Here is an 18,631-nt window from a genome sequence, read left to right as displayed (position 1 = left end):
TGCACATTTTACCTCGTCTAGGTGCACACCTAAACATGTAGAGTGAATGCAGCGTGAGTGTTCTTTATTTACTGCATTTTCCCGTGTATGACACCCCCCCTATTTTTTGGGACTCCAAATAAAGAAATCCCCCATATGCACTATCCGTGTTAAACTTGGAAAAAAGTCTTATACATGAAAAAAGGTACGTTTAGCAGTTGTATGCAGTGGTGTAGCGTGGGTTGTCAGCACCCAGGGCAAGGCAAGTAATTTGCGCCCCCTAACCCGCGAATTTGCGCCCCCTAACCCCCAGATGTTGCGCCCGGTGCGGCCGGCCCCCCCTGCACCCCCCCATGCTACGCCACTGGTTGTATGGCATCCCATAACACAAGGTGCAATATTTGAACATGTGAACTGTTGTATAATTAGCACTGCCTTCCTTAGTGTCCAAATTCTGTAGCCGTTTTAAGCTGAGCATACCAATTAACAGTGAAAATGTTTCCATTTTAGATTCTTCTTTTTTGAACTTTCATGACTCAGACTGTGAACTACAAAGGTCTCCCTCTTGTGAATCCCTGCTTTCCCTCAATACTGAAAAACTTTTGGTATGTTTATTTGTTCACTGTGTATAGCAAGGAGACTGCTGATGAATTTTTGCTGAAGTGACATATCTATTACAATGATCATAATACTTAAGAAATGTATTTATCAATCCAAAGGAAAGGAAATCAAATTTATTAGATTACATACACTGTTTGAAGACTGCAGATGTTAAGATGCTAACAGTATTTGAACTATGAATATCACTGAAACTATAAATATTTTAACTTGTTTTAAAGAATACATGTTATTTTCCAGATCCATTAGAACCAACTGTTCTTGCTTTATCTGGTGTTAAATTTTGATGTGATAAGCACTTTGGACCCAATCTAGCTAAGCATTTTTAAGTCACATGATTTCCGTGGTAGAATTAAGCCTTTGCTTGACACTGTTGCAGGGAAGTCATTAAGACTTAATTTAACTTTGTTTGTTCATGCCCTCAATTTTTATTTTGGCGGTGTTAGTTTAATTTGGTAAATGTTTTGCAGAGTCAAGCAAAGTCACTTGCAGAACAAAAAAGATTTCCATTTGCCACAGATGATGACAATACCAATGAAGAATTAGGTAAGAGGTTCTGTGTGTGATTGGTGATCAGTAGTGGCTATATAAGTTGAATTATATCACTTATGAGTGCTGCAAAATGTTTTGAAGATAGTGGTACTGAGATCTAATAATCCTTATTCATTTTTAAATACTTGACCATGACTGTCCACAGAATAAAATTAAGATGAAGAGCATTAAGTTGTATTCAGTCCTGTTTGTGTGTGAGTGGACCGGACTATTACTTATGCAGTGGGACTTCATGGTCCCCTCATCCCTCTTTACCCTGCCTTCCTGGTGGCCCTCCACATGCCTGAAAAATCTGCTCTAGAAGGTTGGTGTGCTGGAGGACAGATTTTGGAGGATGGTGAAATTCCTGGTTTGGAAGGCTGCTTATGTAACATTGGATTCTGCCCATTGACACTTATAAAATAATTCATTTTTGCATTCTATCCTCTTAACCTGAATTTTGTTTATTGGGAAACCACATTAAAGACTTTTAGACACAGTCTTTAAGATGGAGTGACTTTCCAGTCTTTCTCAGTCCTATGTGGAGAAGCCAGGTTAATAGCTTTATTGAATATTTCAATGGCTTTATTCAGATTGCCTGTTTGCACTTCAGTTACCCCCATAAATGCCAGAGATTAAATCTGGGACCATTTACATGGGTGGGATTGGAATGTTTTTCTTTGTTACTTATTGCCGCCAAGTGGAAATTTTAAATTACCTAAAAGTGTACAGTGATGAGAGTGTGGTTTCAAGCCTTGGGCTACTCTTTACAGGAAAAAATCATTGAATATTTTAAACGTTGATACTTTAATGAAACTATTTCCTGATTATTATGTTGTAGTATTTGATAGCTTATGAAATAACTTCTTTTCGAAACTCTGTTTTCAGAAATCATACCCCTCAATTAAACTCCTTGGCAGGTATTCAGCAATTCTTATATGCATGGCAAATGTGGAATTCATAACACTAACCCGTAACACTATTTTGACAGCTTTCGCTTATGTATTGATTGGCAGTGGCCTTTATGATGAAGCTGTGCGGCACTTCTCCACAATGCTCCAGGTGATTTTTCACTCCTATTACATTGTAGTTTTAGACTTAGATAATAGAACTCCCCGGTAGAATACCTGCCTTCCTAGAGAAGAGTGACAGATGGCAGAAACTGCTTAGCCTATGGGTAGGTAAACTAAGGCCCGGGGGCTGGATCCGGCCCAATCACCTTCTAAATCCGGCCCACGGACAGTCCAGGAATCAGCGTATTTTTACATGAGTAGAATGTGTCCTTTTATTTAAAATGCATCTCTGGATTATTTGTGGGGCATAGGAATTCGTTCATATTTTTTTCCAAAATATAGTCTGGCCCCCCACAAGGTCTGAAAAAGTTTGCTGACCCCTGGCTTAGCCTATATACTGTAACATAATTGAAGATGGATGGATGAAATGGAAACTTGAATCTATAAAAGGGAAATGGGCCTGAGGCAGAACTCCTTGAAGGTAACAGAGTTAAAAATGTAAACAGAAGGCTATAGGTTGATGTGAAGAGGGATATGACTGTTATGGAAATGTTACATGGCGAGGCAACTTAGCTTAACTTGACATGCAGCTTCTTGGGGTCTTGATAGGAAAATTTCACAAATTATAATTGAGCAGGCATGTCTACTCTGAATCACAGCCCAATATGATTGCACTATTGTAAGGGTTCAGGCTGGAAGATTTTGGTAGGAGGGCAGTGTTAAATTCCTTGGTCCATAACTGCTGCAAGTCCCAAACTAGATATGACATGTGTGTCCATGTATGATTTTGAGTGGGGAAAATGGCTGGCAGAGAAAGAGTTCAATAGTGCTACTATTCTTCTACTCAAATTCACAGCCACCTAAAGCTGATTTTGGTGGCAGTGGGAAATGTCAGCAGAACTTGGCACATCACATATAAGTTCAATTCCTTCAGGCTCAAACTATATGACTTTGAAAAGCAGCTCTGCTGCCCTAATCACCAGAACACTTTTCACTTCTCCAGTTGTATTATGGAAATTTTGTGTAGCTGTAATTTATGCATTCATGTACTAGAATGTATTATTTAATATATGAATATGAAATGAGATTTGTAACTACAGTATAGCAAAGAAGAGGCCTGAAATGAGCAATGGTCTTTAAAGTAATAGAAATGCAGAGGTTAATAAGGAGTTTGCAGAGACAGTGCAAAGACTAAAGGAGCACACACACTCCACTCCTATAGTAGTTTCCCCTTTTAAGCATCTTCTGTGTAAAACTGCCCACCAAGCTGCTCTTTAATTGTATGCATAAGCCCAAAGTAACTCCTTAGAAATGCAAATGAATGTGGATGCAATGCATGAATTTTGGCTTTGGTTATGTATGATGGAATGTAGCATTCACTATTAGGACAAGTGGAACCTTCTAAAGATTATTTTATTTTGCTTCAAACAGGAGCAACCAGAGCTTGTTAGTGCAATTTATGGACGAGGGATAGCATATGGAAAGAAAGGGCTGCATGTGAGTATAACATTTTTAAAGCCGCACATGATAATGAATTCCATAATATATATGTATTAGCCAGGGCTGGCCTAAGACGTTTTGGTGCTTGTGGTGAACAAAAAAAAATGTCACCTCACCTGGTACTCAGAGATAGACTGCTCCTGAACCTGGGGGCTCTATTTGTTTCTTACAGTAAGCGGTTAGAATTGCAACTTTGCCTAAGACAGAAGATTTGCAATAATGAGGTGGGGGTTGGTATTGGTTGGTTCTAGACAGCCGTGTGAAGGATTCTCTTTTCCTTCAGGATTGTTGGGATCAGACACTGCTGTCACTCTCTGCACATTTTTAATGGACAACATCAGTTGTGTGACGTTGCCTTCTATTCCACTCCATGACTCCATACTCTCCACTTCCAGGGAAGCAGTTTCCCCAGCAGCGGTCATGGCACTCTAGCCCAGGGTAGTCAACCTTTTTATACCTACCACCCACTAATGCATCTTTCTTGATGTTAAAATTTCCTTACCGCCCACCAGTGCTCGATGGAAGGAGGATTCAGCTTGTGCTGTAGAACCCCCTACCGCCTACCTAGAATCCTGTAACGCCCACTAGTCGGCGGTAGGGACCAGGTTGACAACCCGTGCTCTAGCCAATGATTTTTGCTCAAGAGGAATGTACTTATTCCAAACCCAGAAGTTATTTGTACAGTCCCTTCACTTCCGATTGCTTTTTAGGATACATATTATTTTTGCAACTACAATAATGATAAAGTATAAATGATGAAGATTTTTATTTCCCTTCCACCATCTGAGGCAGTTGCCTCATTGTGCTTCATGGGCAGGCCAGCCCTGGCAGTAGCAGATTCCATAGTAAATGGAATACTTAGCCTTGTTTGTCTGATGTTGCATATATGTGACTCTTAGCACACATCAAAATATTCCATGATGAAACCAAGCATTTTGATTCGCTGAGTGTTGTACCATTTAAAAATTGTCACTATAACCTCCCTATGACTAAGCATACATTGTTACTTATGTATTTCCCCCTCCCATTTTTAAGGATATAAAAAATGCAGAGCTAGCATTGTTTGAGCTGAGCAGAGTCATTAGTCTGGTCCCAGATCAAGCTGAAGTGTTTGAGCAGCGAGCAGAGGTACTTCCTTCACTTTTAAAAGACTTTCTGATGTCTATACCTTATCTAGTTGTTATTTTGTTTATACAGTTATTTTCTGTATGTTTTTATATGTTTATTGTTGAAAGTTCTTGGTCATATTCCTAATAATATAATATATGAATTAAGATTTGATATTCATCAATATACAGCTATCAATACATTAAGACAAAAATAAAATAGAATAAAAATACTAAAGCTACTCACAAAACCTATTCAATTATGAACATGAATACACAAACTGAAAAGCATAATTACACTAGTGTTTGTAGCTGTCAGCCTTCAGAGGGTCTGTGAATGTCATTAACACTTCATTTTCTTGTTAATGTATAGAAGGATGCTTGTAATAATAAATGCAACAATTTTTTTATAAGCTATACAGATGGGCTTAGAAAAATTTTAGTAGGAAGAAATATGTCATTTCAGTAGAACCCAAATCCACTTTTTCTCTTTCGGCCCCTTAATACCTGACAAAATGAATAGGTCTTAGTCTGCTTTTTAAAGTTAAATATATGTAATGTAATATATTCATGTGCTCCAATCAATTTTAATATACAACTTTTTTTTACGTAAATAATGCACTTGTTTAATTACTCAATGCAAAATTAATTTTTTGTGCATAGTTATTACATATTGCAACCCAAAATCATTTTGAAAATGAAGGATTATTTGTACAATCTTGCTCAAAGTATTATCTTGGTTTTACAGATACTGTCACCTCTGGGTCAAATGAGTGAAGCGCTGGCTGACCTCACTAAAGCTATTCAGCTAAAACCCTCCGCACGACTTTACCGACACAGAGGTACTCTTTACTTCATATCTGAGGTTAGTTTTCAGTTGAGCACCTGCAGAGAATAAGCTGGGATAGGTGCTTAGTCTCAAGGGTCATATTTGCAGTGTATATATGATATACCTACAAGCTATTCTATCTATCTCCTTTAAAGAGAACTGAGTTTGGGAGGCAGGGGGAGATCTCCTACTCTCTTGCCCGATCTCTTGCAACAAGATAGCCTTACAGAATCTGTCTGAGGAAACAGATTCAAGTATTTTAGACTGGGAGAAACTGCTGATACATATTTTTTAAATTGTTTAAAAGCATTTAATTTGTTTATTTAAGGCACGTATACACTACTACTTCTTTAAATAGTTCAAGGCAGAACACAATTTTGTTAAAAAACATTTTTTTTCATTCTTTTAGAGCACCAACTTAGTTACAAAGATTGCTGCTTCAAAAGTAGAAGGAATAGCTGATATCTGTAGAGATTGTGGCAGCAGATTATTTCTGGGGACTTTTCTTGACTTATTATCACTCCATTTTCTTCAGTTACCATAATTTAGGTTTTCCTTGGAACCATTATAAAAATAGAGGAAACATATTTTTTTTGTAAACTACTGAATTCAGTGAAGCTGCCAAGTAATAGGTCTAGGATTGTAGCCCAAGACCTCCATAAACTGTTCTTTTCATTTTAAGAGTTGATAATATTGTGATATGGAAGGCTTGGTATCCTGTAACTATAACATTATTTGTGTTGCCTTTGTGTTAGATCTAGCAGTTTTCTGTCTGATGGAAGTTGTTTTTCTGTCACAGGACTATTCAAGTGCCCATGAAGACTTTCAGAACTCCCTTGAACTAAACAAAAACCAACCTATAGCTATGCTTTACAAAGGTTTAACATTTTTTCACAGAGGACTTCTAAAGGTAATTATTTTGAATAACTGTGCAATTTCTACTATATGTGTGATGAATGCATATGTTTATTTATTATTGAATTTATATACCACCCTTTGGCTGGAGGTATGTTACCATTAAAGGTAAAGGTACCCCTGCCCGTACGGGCCAGTCTTGACAGACTCTGGGGTTGTGCGCCCATCTCACTTAAGAGGCCAGGGGCCAGCGCTGTCCGGAGACACTTCCGGGTCACATGGCCAGTGTGACATCGCTGCTCTGGCGAGCCAGAGCTGCACACGGAAACGCCGTTTACCTTCCCGCTGGTAAGCGGTCCCTATTTATCTACTTGCACCCAGAGGTGCTTTCGAACTGCTAGGTTGGCAGGCGCTGGGACCGAGCAGCGGGAGCGCACCCCGCAGCAGGGATTCAAACCGCCAACCTTTCGATCAGCAAGTCCTAGGCGCTGAGGCTTTAACCCACAGCGCCACCTGTGTCCCCATTACCATTAGCCATTAACAAAGTCTGCTTTATGAATGTACCAATCCAGAGTGCTTAGCCTTATCTATTCTGAGTGTCTTTCCAAAGGTCCAGACAGGGGCCTTTACACAGCTTTTCACAGCTGATTAGTTGTAACCGAGTTGTTTAAGGAGAATGGAACACTTTTAAAATATTTCAGCAATAACTACCTTAATTTGTATCTAAGAGACTTCACAGTAACATACCGTAATTGTATCAAATAATTATATGTATCTAATTTATCAGTTGGCATTACCTCTATTTGAGTGTTTGGGTTGGCGCTTAAAATATCTGATAGATAAATATAGAACAATCTAGAGAGATTTTAAAGTTGTTTAAAATCCTGTCCCTGATGTTAGTTATTTGTTGAGTTTATCATTTGGTTGATAGACCTTAGGCAAATTTGTGATAACACAAATGTATATTAGTAGATTGATTGTGTGATGCTAAGAGAGACTAAGCTTTTTGGACATTTCATATTTCAGTTTCTGAGGACATTTTTGCACATGCAGTTATAAATATATTGTCCAATGTATTGCCTTGTGTTTGCCTGTACAGATCTTCCACAAAGTATTTCCATAATTATTCAAAAATCCCAATAGGAATTATTAATCTTAATAGCACAATATTTTAATTAACAAGAATAAATGGTTGTGTTTTACCCAGGAAGCTATTGAATCATTCAAAGAAGCCCTTAAGCAGAAAGCAGATTTCATTGATGCATATAAAAGTCTGGGGCAGGCCTATCGGTAAGCAAAATGCCTTTACATTTCACTCTTTGACCCTCAAATGTGAATTGTGTAAGGAACATATTAGAAGGGAGGTTTTCATCCAGACTGTGTTATGCTGGTTTGTTAAAATGTTCGGATATCACTTTAGTGATATAATATGAGACTGAAACGTAACTCCAATAATTTAATGGGGGGCAAGTTATTTTAAGATTAAAGGTAAAGGTACCCCTGCCCTTACGGGCCAGTCGTGTCCGACTCTAGGGTTGTGCGCCCATCTCACTTAAGAGGCCGGGGGCCAGCGCTGTCCGGAGACACCTCCGGGTCACGTGGCCAGCGTGACGAAGCTGCTCTGGCGAGCCAGCACCAGCACAGCACACGGAAACGACGTTTACCTTCCCACTATAAAGCGGTAGCTATTTATCTACTTGCACTTAAGGGTGCTTTCGAACTGCTAGGTGGGCAGGAGCTGGGACCGAAAAAAAGGGAGCTCACCCCGCTGCGGGGATTCGAACCGCCGACCATGCGATCGGCAAGCCCTAGGCACTGAGGTTTTACCCACAGCGCCACCCGCGTCCCGCATATTTTAAGATTACTTTGGAGTAAAAAGACTTCCTTTGCCTAAAATAATATATACTTTCAAAGTCATTTTCCTGACTGGTCTTTTATATCTTAAACAGATTAAATTAGATATACTGTCAGACACATACCTACTAAGGAGTAGGAACAATTGTGTCCCAATCTTCAGTACATGCATGTAGGATTGCTGCTTGAAAAAATCACAGATTTATTGTTGAACTTATTTTTGATATGATACTGATTTTTAGAGCCTACGTTGGTTAATTTCAGTAAATAGCAACTTTACTAAATAAACATTTTAATTGCTGCTTTTTGCTATTTATTTATTACTTTAGAGAGCTTGGTAACTTTGAAGCTGCTACAGAAAACTTTCAAAAGGCACTGATGCTAAATCAAAATCATGTTCAGACAATACAACTTGGGGGAATGATGCTTTATCATCATGGTAGCCTGAATGAAGCTCTGAAAAACTTTAAGGTAAGGAATTGTGACGAGTTACAGCACTTCCATCATATATATTAATTATATATAATTTCTGTGCTGTGTGTGGTTATTATATAAGCAAACAAACATACATAAATCAGACACCTTTAGGCTATTAAGCTCTCAAATGTGCATACAACCACAAAGACTTGCATGTTCCCTGTCATATATAAGAAAAGTTGCAGCCTTCTTGAGGGCTTCCCTTAGATTGAAGACTGTATTGATATTTCTGTCCAGTGGATAACAGTAGGAATGGGCTGAACAAAAGCCTTTCCCCTGTGGAAGATTTCTGCTTGTTTGTTTGAAAAACTGGTGCATTGCTTCTCCTTTTCTTCTAACTTCCACATAGACTCGAGATGGCTGTGACAAATTACTTTTCTACTGTTATGGATGTGTGGATAAAGAGTAAATAAAGATCTGTGGTTTGTTTATCTGCAGTCTCACAAATGTATTGATTATTCTCTTTTCAATTTTCTAGAGGTGTCTGCAACTAGAACCATATAATGAAGTGTGCCAGTATATGAAAGGTCTTAGTCACGTTGCTATGGGGCAATTTTATGAAGGAATAAAAGCTCAAACTAAAGTTATGTTAAATGATCCTTTGCCTGGTCAGAAAGCTAGTACAGAGTACCTGAAAGTGAAATACCTCAGAGGTAAGTTGCTGCTAATGAAATATTCATTGTTTCATACCCAGATCCAGGATATTTTTTCAGCCCTCTTGGGTGGGCACCATTGCCATTATAAGAGAATAAGGTTCATGGTGTGTTCCAGCACCTCTTTTTCTAGAAAAATAGCACTGCTCAAACCTATGTTAACTTAAGTATCAAATTTGTGCACATTTTTAAAAAAATTGCTGTACATACTGTATTGTGAAATTCTTTACAGCTTTCTTACCTCAAAGAAGTACACAGCAGAAAGTTTTTTTCAGGTTTACATACGGTGGTAAAAAGTACTTATTTAGGCTTGTACATCAATCCTAGCTATCCATGAAATTTATTGCTAATTGGCATGCCCTTTCTGTAGATTTGTTTTTAAGTGAAAATATAAAGTTATGTATATGACTACTTACGTAACTATTGGCTCAGGATATTTATTCCTTAATAAAGATTGAATTTGTGCAGTTGTCCATATGTACCCTGATCAATTGGATACAGTTTGCCAAAGGGGAAAGTATGTATTTCAAGGAAAGGGAGACATATTATTTTAATTATTTAGAAAACTTATCAAAAGTCAAAAAAATTCTTCAAGTGGTGTACATTGAAATGGCATTGTGAAGTTGTAAGGTTTAATGGTTGCAGTGATAAAAGTTCTTCACTTAAAGAATCTCTGCTAATGGAAGAAATATTAGGGAAATCATCCACAAGTTTATACTACTTTAAGGAAGTACAGTGCTTTTGTATGGAAAGGTCCCCAGATACAGCATGTGAACAGTGAACAGTGACATGGTTGTAGTTTGTGTGTGGATTTGGGGAAGGGCCATTGATCAGTGGTAGAGCATGTGCAGAAGGTCCCAGTTCAATCCCTGGTATCTCCAGGTCGGACTGGGAGAAATGCCTTTCTGAAACCCTGAAGAGCCACTGCCACTTAGTGTAGACAAGACCAAGCTAGATGAATCCAGCTCAGTATAAAGCAACTTCATATGAGCTCCTTATGTGTTTTTCTTCAGCACTGCAGATTGCTTGAAAAGCATTTCGCCTAGAGATCTTTGTAAGTTGACTTGCAGGAAACGGGGCTAAATGATATTTACTTCCTTCACAGAATATTCTCGCTATCTGCATGCCCACCTTGATACCCCACTTACAGAATACAATATAGATATGGATCTTCCTGGGAAGTTTAAAGATCACTGGGCCAAAAATCTTCCTTTTCTCATAGAAGACTATGAAGAGCAGCCGGGACTACAACCACATATAAAGTAAGTAACTAAATTTACCAGTTCCTGGGCTCTGCTGGAAATGTTTGCTAATGGCAGTTCAACTTTAATCGCATGGCTTCAAATATAGGCTATGGTTTTATAGTATGTGTTTGTAACAGGTACAAGTTGATTTCTAACCTGCACCAACTCCAAAAATGTGTTCTGCTCAAAATGGACCTATTGAAACAAATGGACTAATCTGAGTATGACTTAGTCATAACCCTTTGTGTTTTTTGTTGTATTTCAGATCTCTAGCACCAATTTCCCAATACTAGTTTGTTGCTGTTCTGTGCTACTTTTATACTGGTTTTGTGCTGGTGTTGGGTTTTATGTTGGTTTTACTGAGTTAGTTTATGATGTTTAATATACGTTGTTTGGTTGATCCATAACTTTTTAACCTGCCAAGGGGACTTAGTTGGTGGACAGCATAATAAGTAATATTAATTTATGGTCCATTTTGTTCTTGAAACTGAGGAAAACCAAATACCTCAACAATCCTAGAGGTCCAAAATAATGAAAAGCTAGTGCAGAAAGTGGCTTCATTGTTCTACAGTATGCCCTTTAGTCTGTACTATAAAGAACAGTTTCTGCAAATGTTTCTATTTATTTTTCTTCTTTTTCACAACAATTCAAATTTTATGGTGTGTTGTGGCTCTGGAGCTGTCATTTCACTTAAGAAAGGCAACTCTGAATTATTCTTTTTTCCCCCAGTTGTATTTCCTCAGAAGCTGAGGACTCTGTATAGTATGTGACATTTCTGCAAATGAAAGAATTCTGGAAAGCAACTCGATGATCTCTGAAACAGCATTTGTTAGATTATTTGTTAGAGGCTGCTTAACTATTGTTTGTTCAGAGGGCACTTGGAAGTTGTGATCTTGGTAATCTTGCTGGCAGGATAAGCAGCAGTTAAGACTCATTTAGATGGATGTGAACACGCGGTCCTTGACCTTTCAATATGTCTGTTGGACTCCATCAGATTCCATGACTTCTATGGTTTAAATACAACAGATAACAGGGACACTTATATTACAAAATTAATAATTCCAGTCCAACACAGAGCCTTTATGTTACCCCGACTGAACATTTCCCCCTCAGCTTTCATCAAGGGCAGATATTTAAACATCCCCAGAAATGATAGACATTGCAGATGTTTTTCGAATGTGCTGGGCACTGTAGAACGTATTCTTTTCTACTGTCCATTGTACAACCAGCTATGTAAGTGCTTGCTATCCCCCATTTTTTGGGTAGTCTAACATCATGGCACAATGAAAATATCAGATTCTATTGGTCTGACATTAACCCAGAAGTAACTGCCAGGGTGGCTGAGTTTTCTCTTAGAGTGGTGAATGGCACTACTTAGCGGGAAGAAACTCCACTGAAAATCCTCATTACATATTTTATATGCCTGTTTATTTGTGTGTGTGTGTGTGTGTGTGTGTGTGTGTGTATACAGTGGTACCTCGCAAGACGAATGCCTCGCAAGACAAAAAACTCGCTAGACGAAAGGTTTTTCCGTTTTCGATTTGCCTCGCAAGACGAATTTCCCCTATGGGCTTGCTTCGCAAGACGAAAACGTCTCGCGACGTCTAAAAACAAAGACATGTTTTGTTTATAAAGTTAATTTATTTTCCCTTCAGTTTTTGAACTGCTCTTTACAGTATGTGTGACTTTAAAGAGCAGTTAATAAACTGTTGTTGTACCAAATTTGGCTTTGTTTAGACTTTTTTTGACCATAGGAACGCATTAATTGATTTTCAATGCATTCCTATGGGATTTCGTGCTTCGCAAGACGAAAAATTCGCTAGACGACAAAAATTGCGGAACGAATTAATTTCGTCTTGCGGGGCACCACTGTATATATATATATATATATATATTTGCTTTCGTAGATTTTCACGGGTACAGGAATGCAGGTTTTGGTGTCCTCGGGTGTCTTCCCGTGTAAAAGTTGGGGTGTCTAGGCGACGTTTCGACGAGGTCTCACTCGTCATCTTCAGGCTGGTGCTTTCGGCTTCTTGTTACTGGAACAGAGCAGGATCTCAGTGTTTGAGTTCCTATAAATACTGTTGAGGGGGTGTGGTGTATAGCCTCCAATGTTCTGGGCAGAGAGGAAGTTCCCAGGCTAGTGTGCCTTTTCTTCTTTTGTTCCTTAATTACTTGAGGGATATCTTGAGTGATTTCTTGAGTGATATCCTGAGTACCACTTAGGTGGGTCATTAGGTGTGGATTAGTTGCTAAAGTCTTTGTGTCTTGACCTCTTGAACTTTGTGAAGAGTTTTTCTGAGAAGACGGCTGTACTGCACTTAGTTGTGCTCTGGCTTGGCTTCGTGTATAGGGGCGAGCTGTGGTTTTGTGGCCTGTGTCAGCCAGATCTGTGTAGGGATTGCAGGGGGGTGCAGCATCCGGAGGTGCCACCATGGTTTGGCTACTGGATGGTGTCTGTAATTTATCTGTGGAGAGGGTCTGGGTTTGGGTCTGGTGTGGTTGATTGGTGATAGCGTTCTGTGTGCCTCTGGATCTGGTGTCAGTTTTTGTGGGGAGGGCTAATTTCCAGATGTCTGGCAAGCGGGATGTGTCGTCACGCTTGTTCATGTTGTGAGGGTGTTTCTCTATCTCGATGGCTTCCATGATTATTCTCTTGTGGTGATGTTCCATGTTAAAGAGCAATTTGGAATCTGCAAAATTAATTTCGTGTCCTGTTTCTTTCATGTGTTGGAAAAGAGAGGAAGTTTTTTCTTCTTTTTTGACGGCATTCTTGTGTTCTGCGATACGTGCATTTATTCGTCTGTTTGTTTGTCCAATGTATGTGGCTGGGCAGACTTTGCAGGGTATTTCATAGACCCCTTGGTTTTCCAACTGGATTTTATCCTTGGGGTTTCTGAGGATATTGGCTATTTTTTGGTTGGTGCAAAAGGCTGTTTTGATATTGTGTTTATGGAGGATTTTGCTAATTTTATCTGTAGAAGGAGCACCTATGGGATCACCCCTCTCACCGGTCATCGCAAACCTGTACATGGAACACTTTGAAACCAATGCTTTAGACAAGTCAGAACACAAACCCAAACTTTGGCTCAGATATGTTGACGACACCTTTGTAATTTGGCCACACGGGAAGGAAAAACTGGATAGCTTCCTCACACATCTCAACAGCCTACACCCCAAAATACAATTCACTATGGAAATAGAAGCCAACAACCAACTTCCCTTCCTTGACGTCCTAATCTACAAAAAACCTGATGGCTCCCTAGGACACACTATCTACCGGAAAAAAACACACACCAACCGCTACTTACATGCACAATCACACCACCACCCTGCACAAATAAACTCCGTAGCCAAGACTCTCATCTCCAGAACCAAACGCCTGGCTGACAAAGACCACTTGACAACTGAGTTACAGAATCTCTCAAATGTGTTAATTGCCAATGGATACCAGCAAAACAGGGTTACGAAGCTAATCCAAAAAGAAACACCCCCCAAAAACCAAGACACAGAAGAAAACAATGGCATGGCCCTCCTTCCTTATATCAAGGGCACTACAGATAAAATTAGCAAAATCCTCCATAAACACAATATCAAAACAGCCTTTTGCACCAACCAAAAAATAGCCAATATCCTCAGAAACCCCAAGGATAAAATCCAGTTGGAAAACCAAGGGGTCTATGAAATACCCTGCAAAGTCTGCCCAGCCACATACATTGGACAAACAAACAGACGAATAAATGCACGTATCGCAGAACACAAGAATGCCGTCAAAAAAGAAGAAAAAACTTCCTCTCTTTTCCAACACATGAAAGAAACAGGACACGAAATTAATTTTGCAGATTCCAAATTGCTCTTTAACATGGAACATCACCACAAGAGAATAATCATGGAAGCCATCGAGATAGAGAAACACCCTCACAACATGAACAAGCGTGACGACACATCCCGCTTGCCAGACATCTGGAAATTAGCCCTCCCCACAAAAACTGACACCAGATCCAGAGGCACACAGAACGCCATCACCAATCAACCACACCAGACCCAAACCCAGACCCTCTCCACAGATAAATTACAGACACCATCCAGTAGCCAAACCATGGTGGCACCTCCGGATGCTGCACCCCCCTGCAATCCCTACACAGATCTGGCTGACACAGGCCACAAAACCACAGCTCGCCCCTATACACGAAGCCAAGCCAGAGCACAACTAAGTGCAGTACAGCCATCTTCTCAGAAAAACTCTTCACAAAGTTCAAGAGGTCAAGACACAAAGACTTTAGCAACTAATCCACACCTAATGACCCACCTAAGTGGTACTCAGGATATCACTCAAGAAATCACTCAAGATATCCCTCAAGTAATTAAGGAACAAAAGAAGAAAAGGCACACTAGCCTGGGAACTTCCTCTCTGCCCAGAACATTGGAGGCTATACACCACACCCCCTCAACAGTATTTATAGGAACTCAAACACTGAGATCCTGCTCTGTTCCAGTAACAAGAAGCCGAAAGCACCAGCCTGAAGATGACGAGTGAGACCTCGTCGAAACGTCGCCTAGACACCCCAACTTTTACACGGGAAGACACCCGAGGACACCAAAACCTGCATATATATATATATATATATATATATATATATATATATATATATATGGATGTTTTATGATGGCCTATATATGCCATGCCTAATAAAGGTTTGGCGAAGTAAGTAAGACTCGATCAGAAAAGAAATAGCACAGTAGCTTTCCTGCAGGACTAATTGCAATCGTTAACAGTCAACAGGTTTACCATATCCATTGGGTCAATCACCCTTCTCCTTACTACCCTTATGAGAAAAACCCCATCCCACCCTCCCACTATATATAAGGGTCTGGTGACTTCTATTTCAGTGTATCTGAAGAAGTGTGCATGCACACAAAAGCTTATATCCAGAACAAACTTATTTGGTCTCTAAGGTGTTAGTGGACAAATTTATTTATTTATTTATGCCCAAATAGCGTTCTAAAAAGGAAAGCTGCAATAAACCTTGGCAGGGGTTGGTAATCTTAAACCATATTTCTAATGCTTGTCTATCTCACTGGCTGCTACTAATATATAATCTATGTAAGAAATCATCTTGATATTTAATCCTGGCTTTATTTGTGATTTTAAGGGATGTACTACTTCAGAAATTTGAAAACTATAAACCCGAAATGCAAGAGATTATATGTGTTGCTGATCAGTTGGGTTCCCTAATGCAATATGAGACCCCTGGATTTCTTCCAAACAAGAGAGTACATAGAGGTACACTGGAAAAACTTTATTGGAATATGGAATTAAAAGTATAATGGTGCTTGCTGTGATTAGCATTGGATATTCTGCAATAAAACATGCTCTATTCATATGGTAGTTCAGCTTATTCATACATAAAAGAAAACTACTAATAATTATTACGGTCCATTATGTACTGTAAAGTGTAAATACTTAATGAGGCAGCAACCTCCAGTGATATTAAATATTAGATCCTATGCAGTCATCCAGTTGCATCTCTTAGACTGCAATTCTATGCCCACTTACTTAGAGAGTAAGCCTTACTGAACATAGTAAGGGCATGCATAGAATTGCACTATTTTGATGCTTCAGCTTCTGCCTCATGTTTAGATGTCAAGTATAAATGTGAGTGGGCTTCACTGGTAACCTACTTCTGTTTGTTGTTCAGCAATGGGGCTAGCTGTGATAGAAGTAATGCAAGCTGTACAGAGAACGTGGGTGAACTCGAAAGTACGAATTAATGGAAAAACCAGGCTGATGCAGTGGAGAGATATGTTTGACATTGCTGTGAAATGGCGAAGGTAATAAAGAAAGAAAACTAGTTTGTGAATTATTATTAAGAGTACTAAACTGTAGGCTAAGCAAGTATTGACTTTATAAAGGCAGAGGCAAAGTGAACTGAGGAAGTATTTATAGATTTTTGTGGTTCCTACATCATTACTTCTGCTGTTGATTACATGATTTATAGCCCTGTCTGTGTGACTACTTCACAAAACCTATTTAATTCTTCTAATAAGGGCCATCCCTGGAGGCTGGAGGCCACAGGGCAAATCATAGTGTTTGGACCTTCCCATACTGCTTGACCCAGGCATGTTGGCTTTTTCTTTTCTCTCTTTCACAATGCTTTCCTCCCCCTACTTCACCCCTCATTCAAATTCTAACTTTACATTTCATAGTACTATGCACATTGTGTATCATATAGGGCAGTGTATAACTTGAATCTTTAATCCAACTTCTTAGATCAAGAAACAAAAGTTCTTTCTCCTTGCAAACTAAAGTAAATAAAGTTGAGTCCATTATTTCATTCCTCTTAACATTTCAGATTTGGTTATAGCAATAGTTGTACAGAACATCACCAAGATTAACCTTGATTTCCTGAAGAGCTAACCAATCTTGTAAGATGTAAAGGCTCAGCAATTCTCCATTCTCTCTGTCCTTCCCATTTTCTTCCTTGGCAGTGTTGCCAGCTGCCTTATGAATGCAGACGTGTTGCAGTCGGGCCCCAATCCTCCTCCTATGCTTATGTTTTCGCAGCTGTAAGAGGGCTTCCAAGTCAGCATTTGGGATGCATTCCCAGGCAGTGCTGCTGGCCATGGGTGTCATTATTGCTGCTGTGTTATGGTGAGGTGCCCCCCCCCCCAAAGTCCAGATTGGTTGCCCAGATTCCCACCACCACCACCCCACATCCCTTAGGAATTAGTTAATTTCCTCTAACTCTTGAGGTTAGCACATTATTGTAGGTGGAAGAAAGCAATAAACTTTTTTCTTTAAAAATAGATTCAAAAAATTAAACCTGAATTAATACAACTACCAAATCTGTAAGCAGTGTTGATGCTGTGTCTCTTTACAGGATAGCTGACCCAGACCAGCCTGTACTATGGTTAGACCAAATGCCAGCTCGAAGTCTTAGCAGAGGCTTTAATAATCACATCAATCTAATCAGGTATGATGCTTTAGTGAAACCTTGTTTGCATCAGAAATTGTGCCAGAATCACACATTTTGCACAGAGGAGTTCTCGGAGTTGGAATTTCTGAATTTGTATTCTAACATTTTTCCCCTTTAAATTTAGAGTATGTAGTGTATTGCATGTTTTATAGCCCCCTTTAGATATTTCTTTTCCTTTTCCTGAGGAACTGGAATTGTACATTGTTTTGGAGTCCAACAAATAAATCCAATATATTTCAGTACTGCCTTTGGTTAGGTATTTTGTATTTTTCCTACACAGAAACCCACAGCTACTCTTAAAATCTTGCCAGGCATTTCTGAAAGATAATATATGCAGCACAACTGATTCATTATTGCATTATGCTTCATCACAAGCCCACTTCTCTTCAAAGCATACCTTAGCAATTGTTGTATGTTCCCGCTTCTCCTACACTACAAAACAAGATATCTGGTATTAGAGCAGCCACAAAGAAGGAAAGGCAGAGAACACAACAAAAATATTGTCAATCACAGGGGTTTAGACTAAGGAGCATATATTTAAGCTGCCAAAGTTTGTAAGTTTCCTAGTAAGAACTTGTTGCATTTTTGCTTTGACCAATTACTTCAATTTCTTTGTCCAATCTTTACCAATAGCATCAACCTTTCACTGTACAAGCTGGATATTTTACACTCAGTTTGGGTACTTCTGATTTGTATTTCCTTGACTTCATTTATATTTCTTAACTAGATTCATATCAAGCTTTTCTGAAAATCTAAAGTCAAGTTCTAAAATCTGCTTGGCATAGATATATGCTGACTGCATAACTACAAGGCCTAACATGAAAGTGTGGTAACTTCTAATTCACCTGTAGACTCACTGCATTCTTACTAGATCCATCATAGCTTATTTTGTAGCGTGAAATGTCTTGTCGTCAGCATAGAAAGTGTTTGACAGGCAGCAGTGGGTTGTGCTAGAAGTGGAAAGTTTGAATAAATAATTTGGAACTATGATTTCT

The 18,631-nt window shown here is 39.1% G+C and overlaps 1 protein-coding gene across 5 annotated transcripts in view; it reads left to right on the top strand.

Moving 5' to 3' along the window:
- Positions 1-18,631, top strand: part of TTC13 (tetratricopeptide repeat domain 13) — a gene marked incomplete at its 5' end in the record, with an annotated part of 30,549 nt that overhangs the window by 1,089 nt on the left and 10,829 nt on the right. For 3 of the 5 annotated variants that reach the window (XM_081906826.1, XM_081906825.1, XM_081906827.1), the window contains 14 exons: positions 490-584; positions 1,068-1,143; positions 2,120-2,190; positions 3,573-3,638; positions 4,677-4,769; positions 5,496-5,612; positions 6,376-6,486; positions 7,639-7,721; positions 8,615-8,756; positions 9,241-9,415; positions 10,521-10,677; positions 15,813-15,943; positions 16,359-16,491; positions 17,541-17,633. In XM_081906826.1, coding sequence (XP_081762952.1) covers positions 490-584; positions 1,068-1,143; positions 2,120-2,190; positions 3,573-3,638; positions 4,677-4,769; positions 5,496-5,612; positions 6,376-6,486; positions 7,639-7,721; positions 8,615-8,756; positions 9,241-9,415; positions 10,521-10,677; positions 15,813-15,943; positions 16,359-16,491; positions 17,541-17,633 — 1,543 coding nt within the window. Of the gene's footprint in view, positions 1-31; positions 54-489; positions 585-1,067; positions 1,144-2,119; positions 2,191-2,527; positions 2,623-3,572; positions 3,639-4,676; positions 4,770-5,495; positions 5,613-6,375; positions 6,487-7,638; positions 7,722-8,614; positions 8,757-9,240; positions 9,416-10,520; positions 10,678-15,812; positions 15,944-16,358; positions 16,492-17,540; positions 17,634-18,631 lie in introns of those variants that run through there. The other 2 variants (XM_081906828.1, XM_081906829.1) reach the window with 2 other exon arrangements.

Source organism: Podarcis melisellensis (genome assembly GCF_964234715.1).
Source record: "Podarcis melisellensis genome assembly, chromosome: 3".
Taxonomy (NCBI): domain Eukaryota; kingdom Metazoa; phylum Chordata; class Lepidosauria; order Squamata; family Lacertidae; genus Podarcis; species Podarcis melisellensis.
This window is presented reverse-complemented; position numbering and strand designations above follow the sequence as displayed.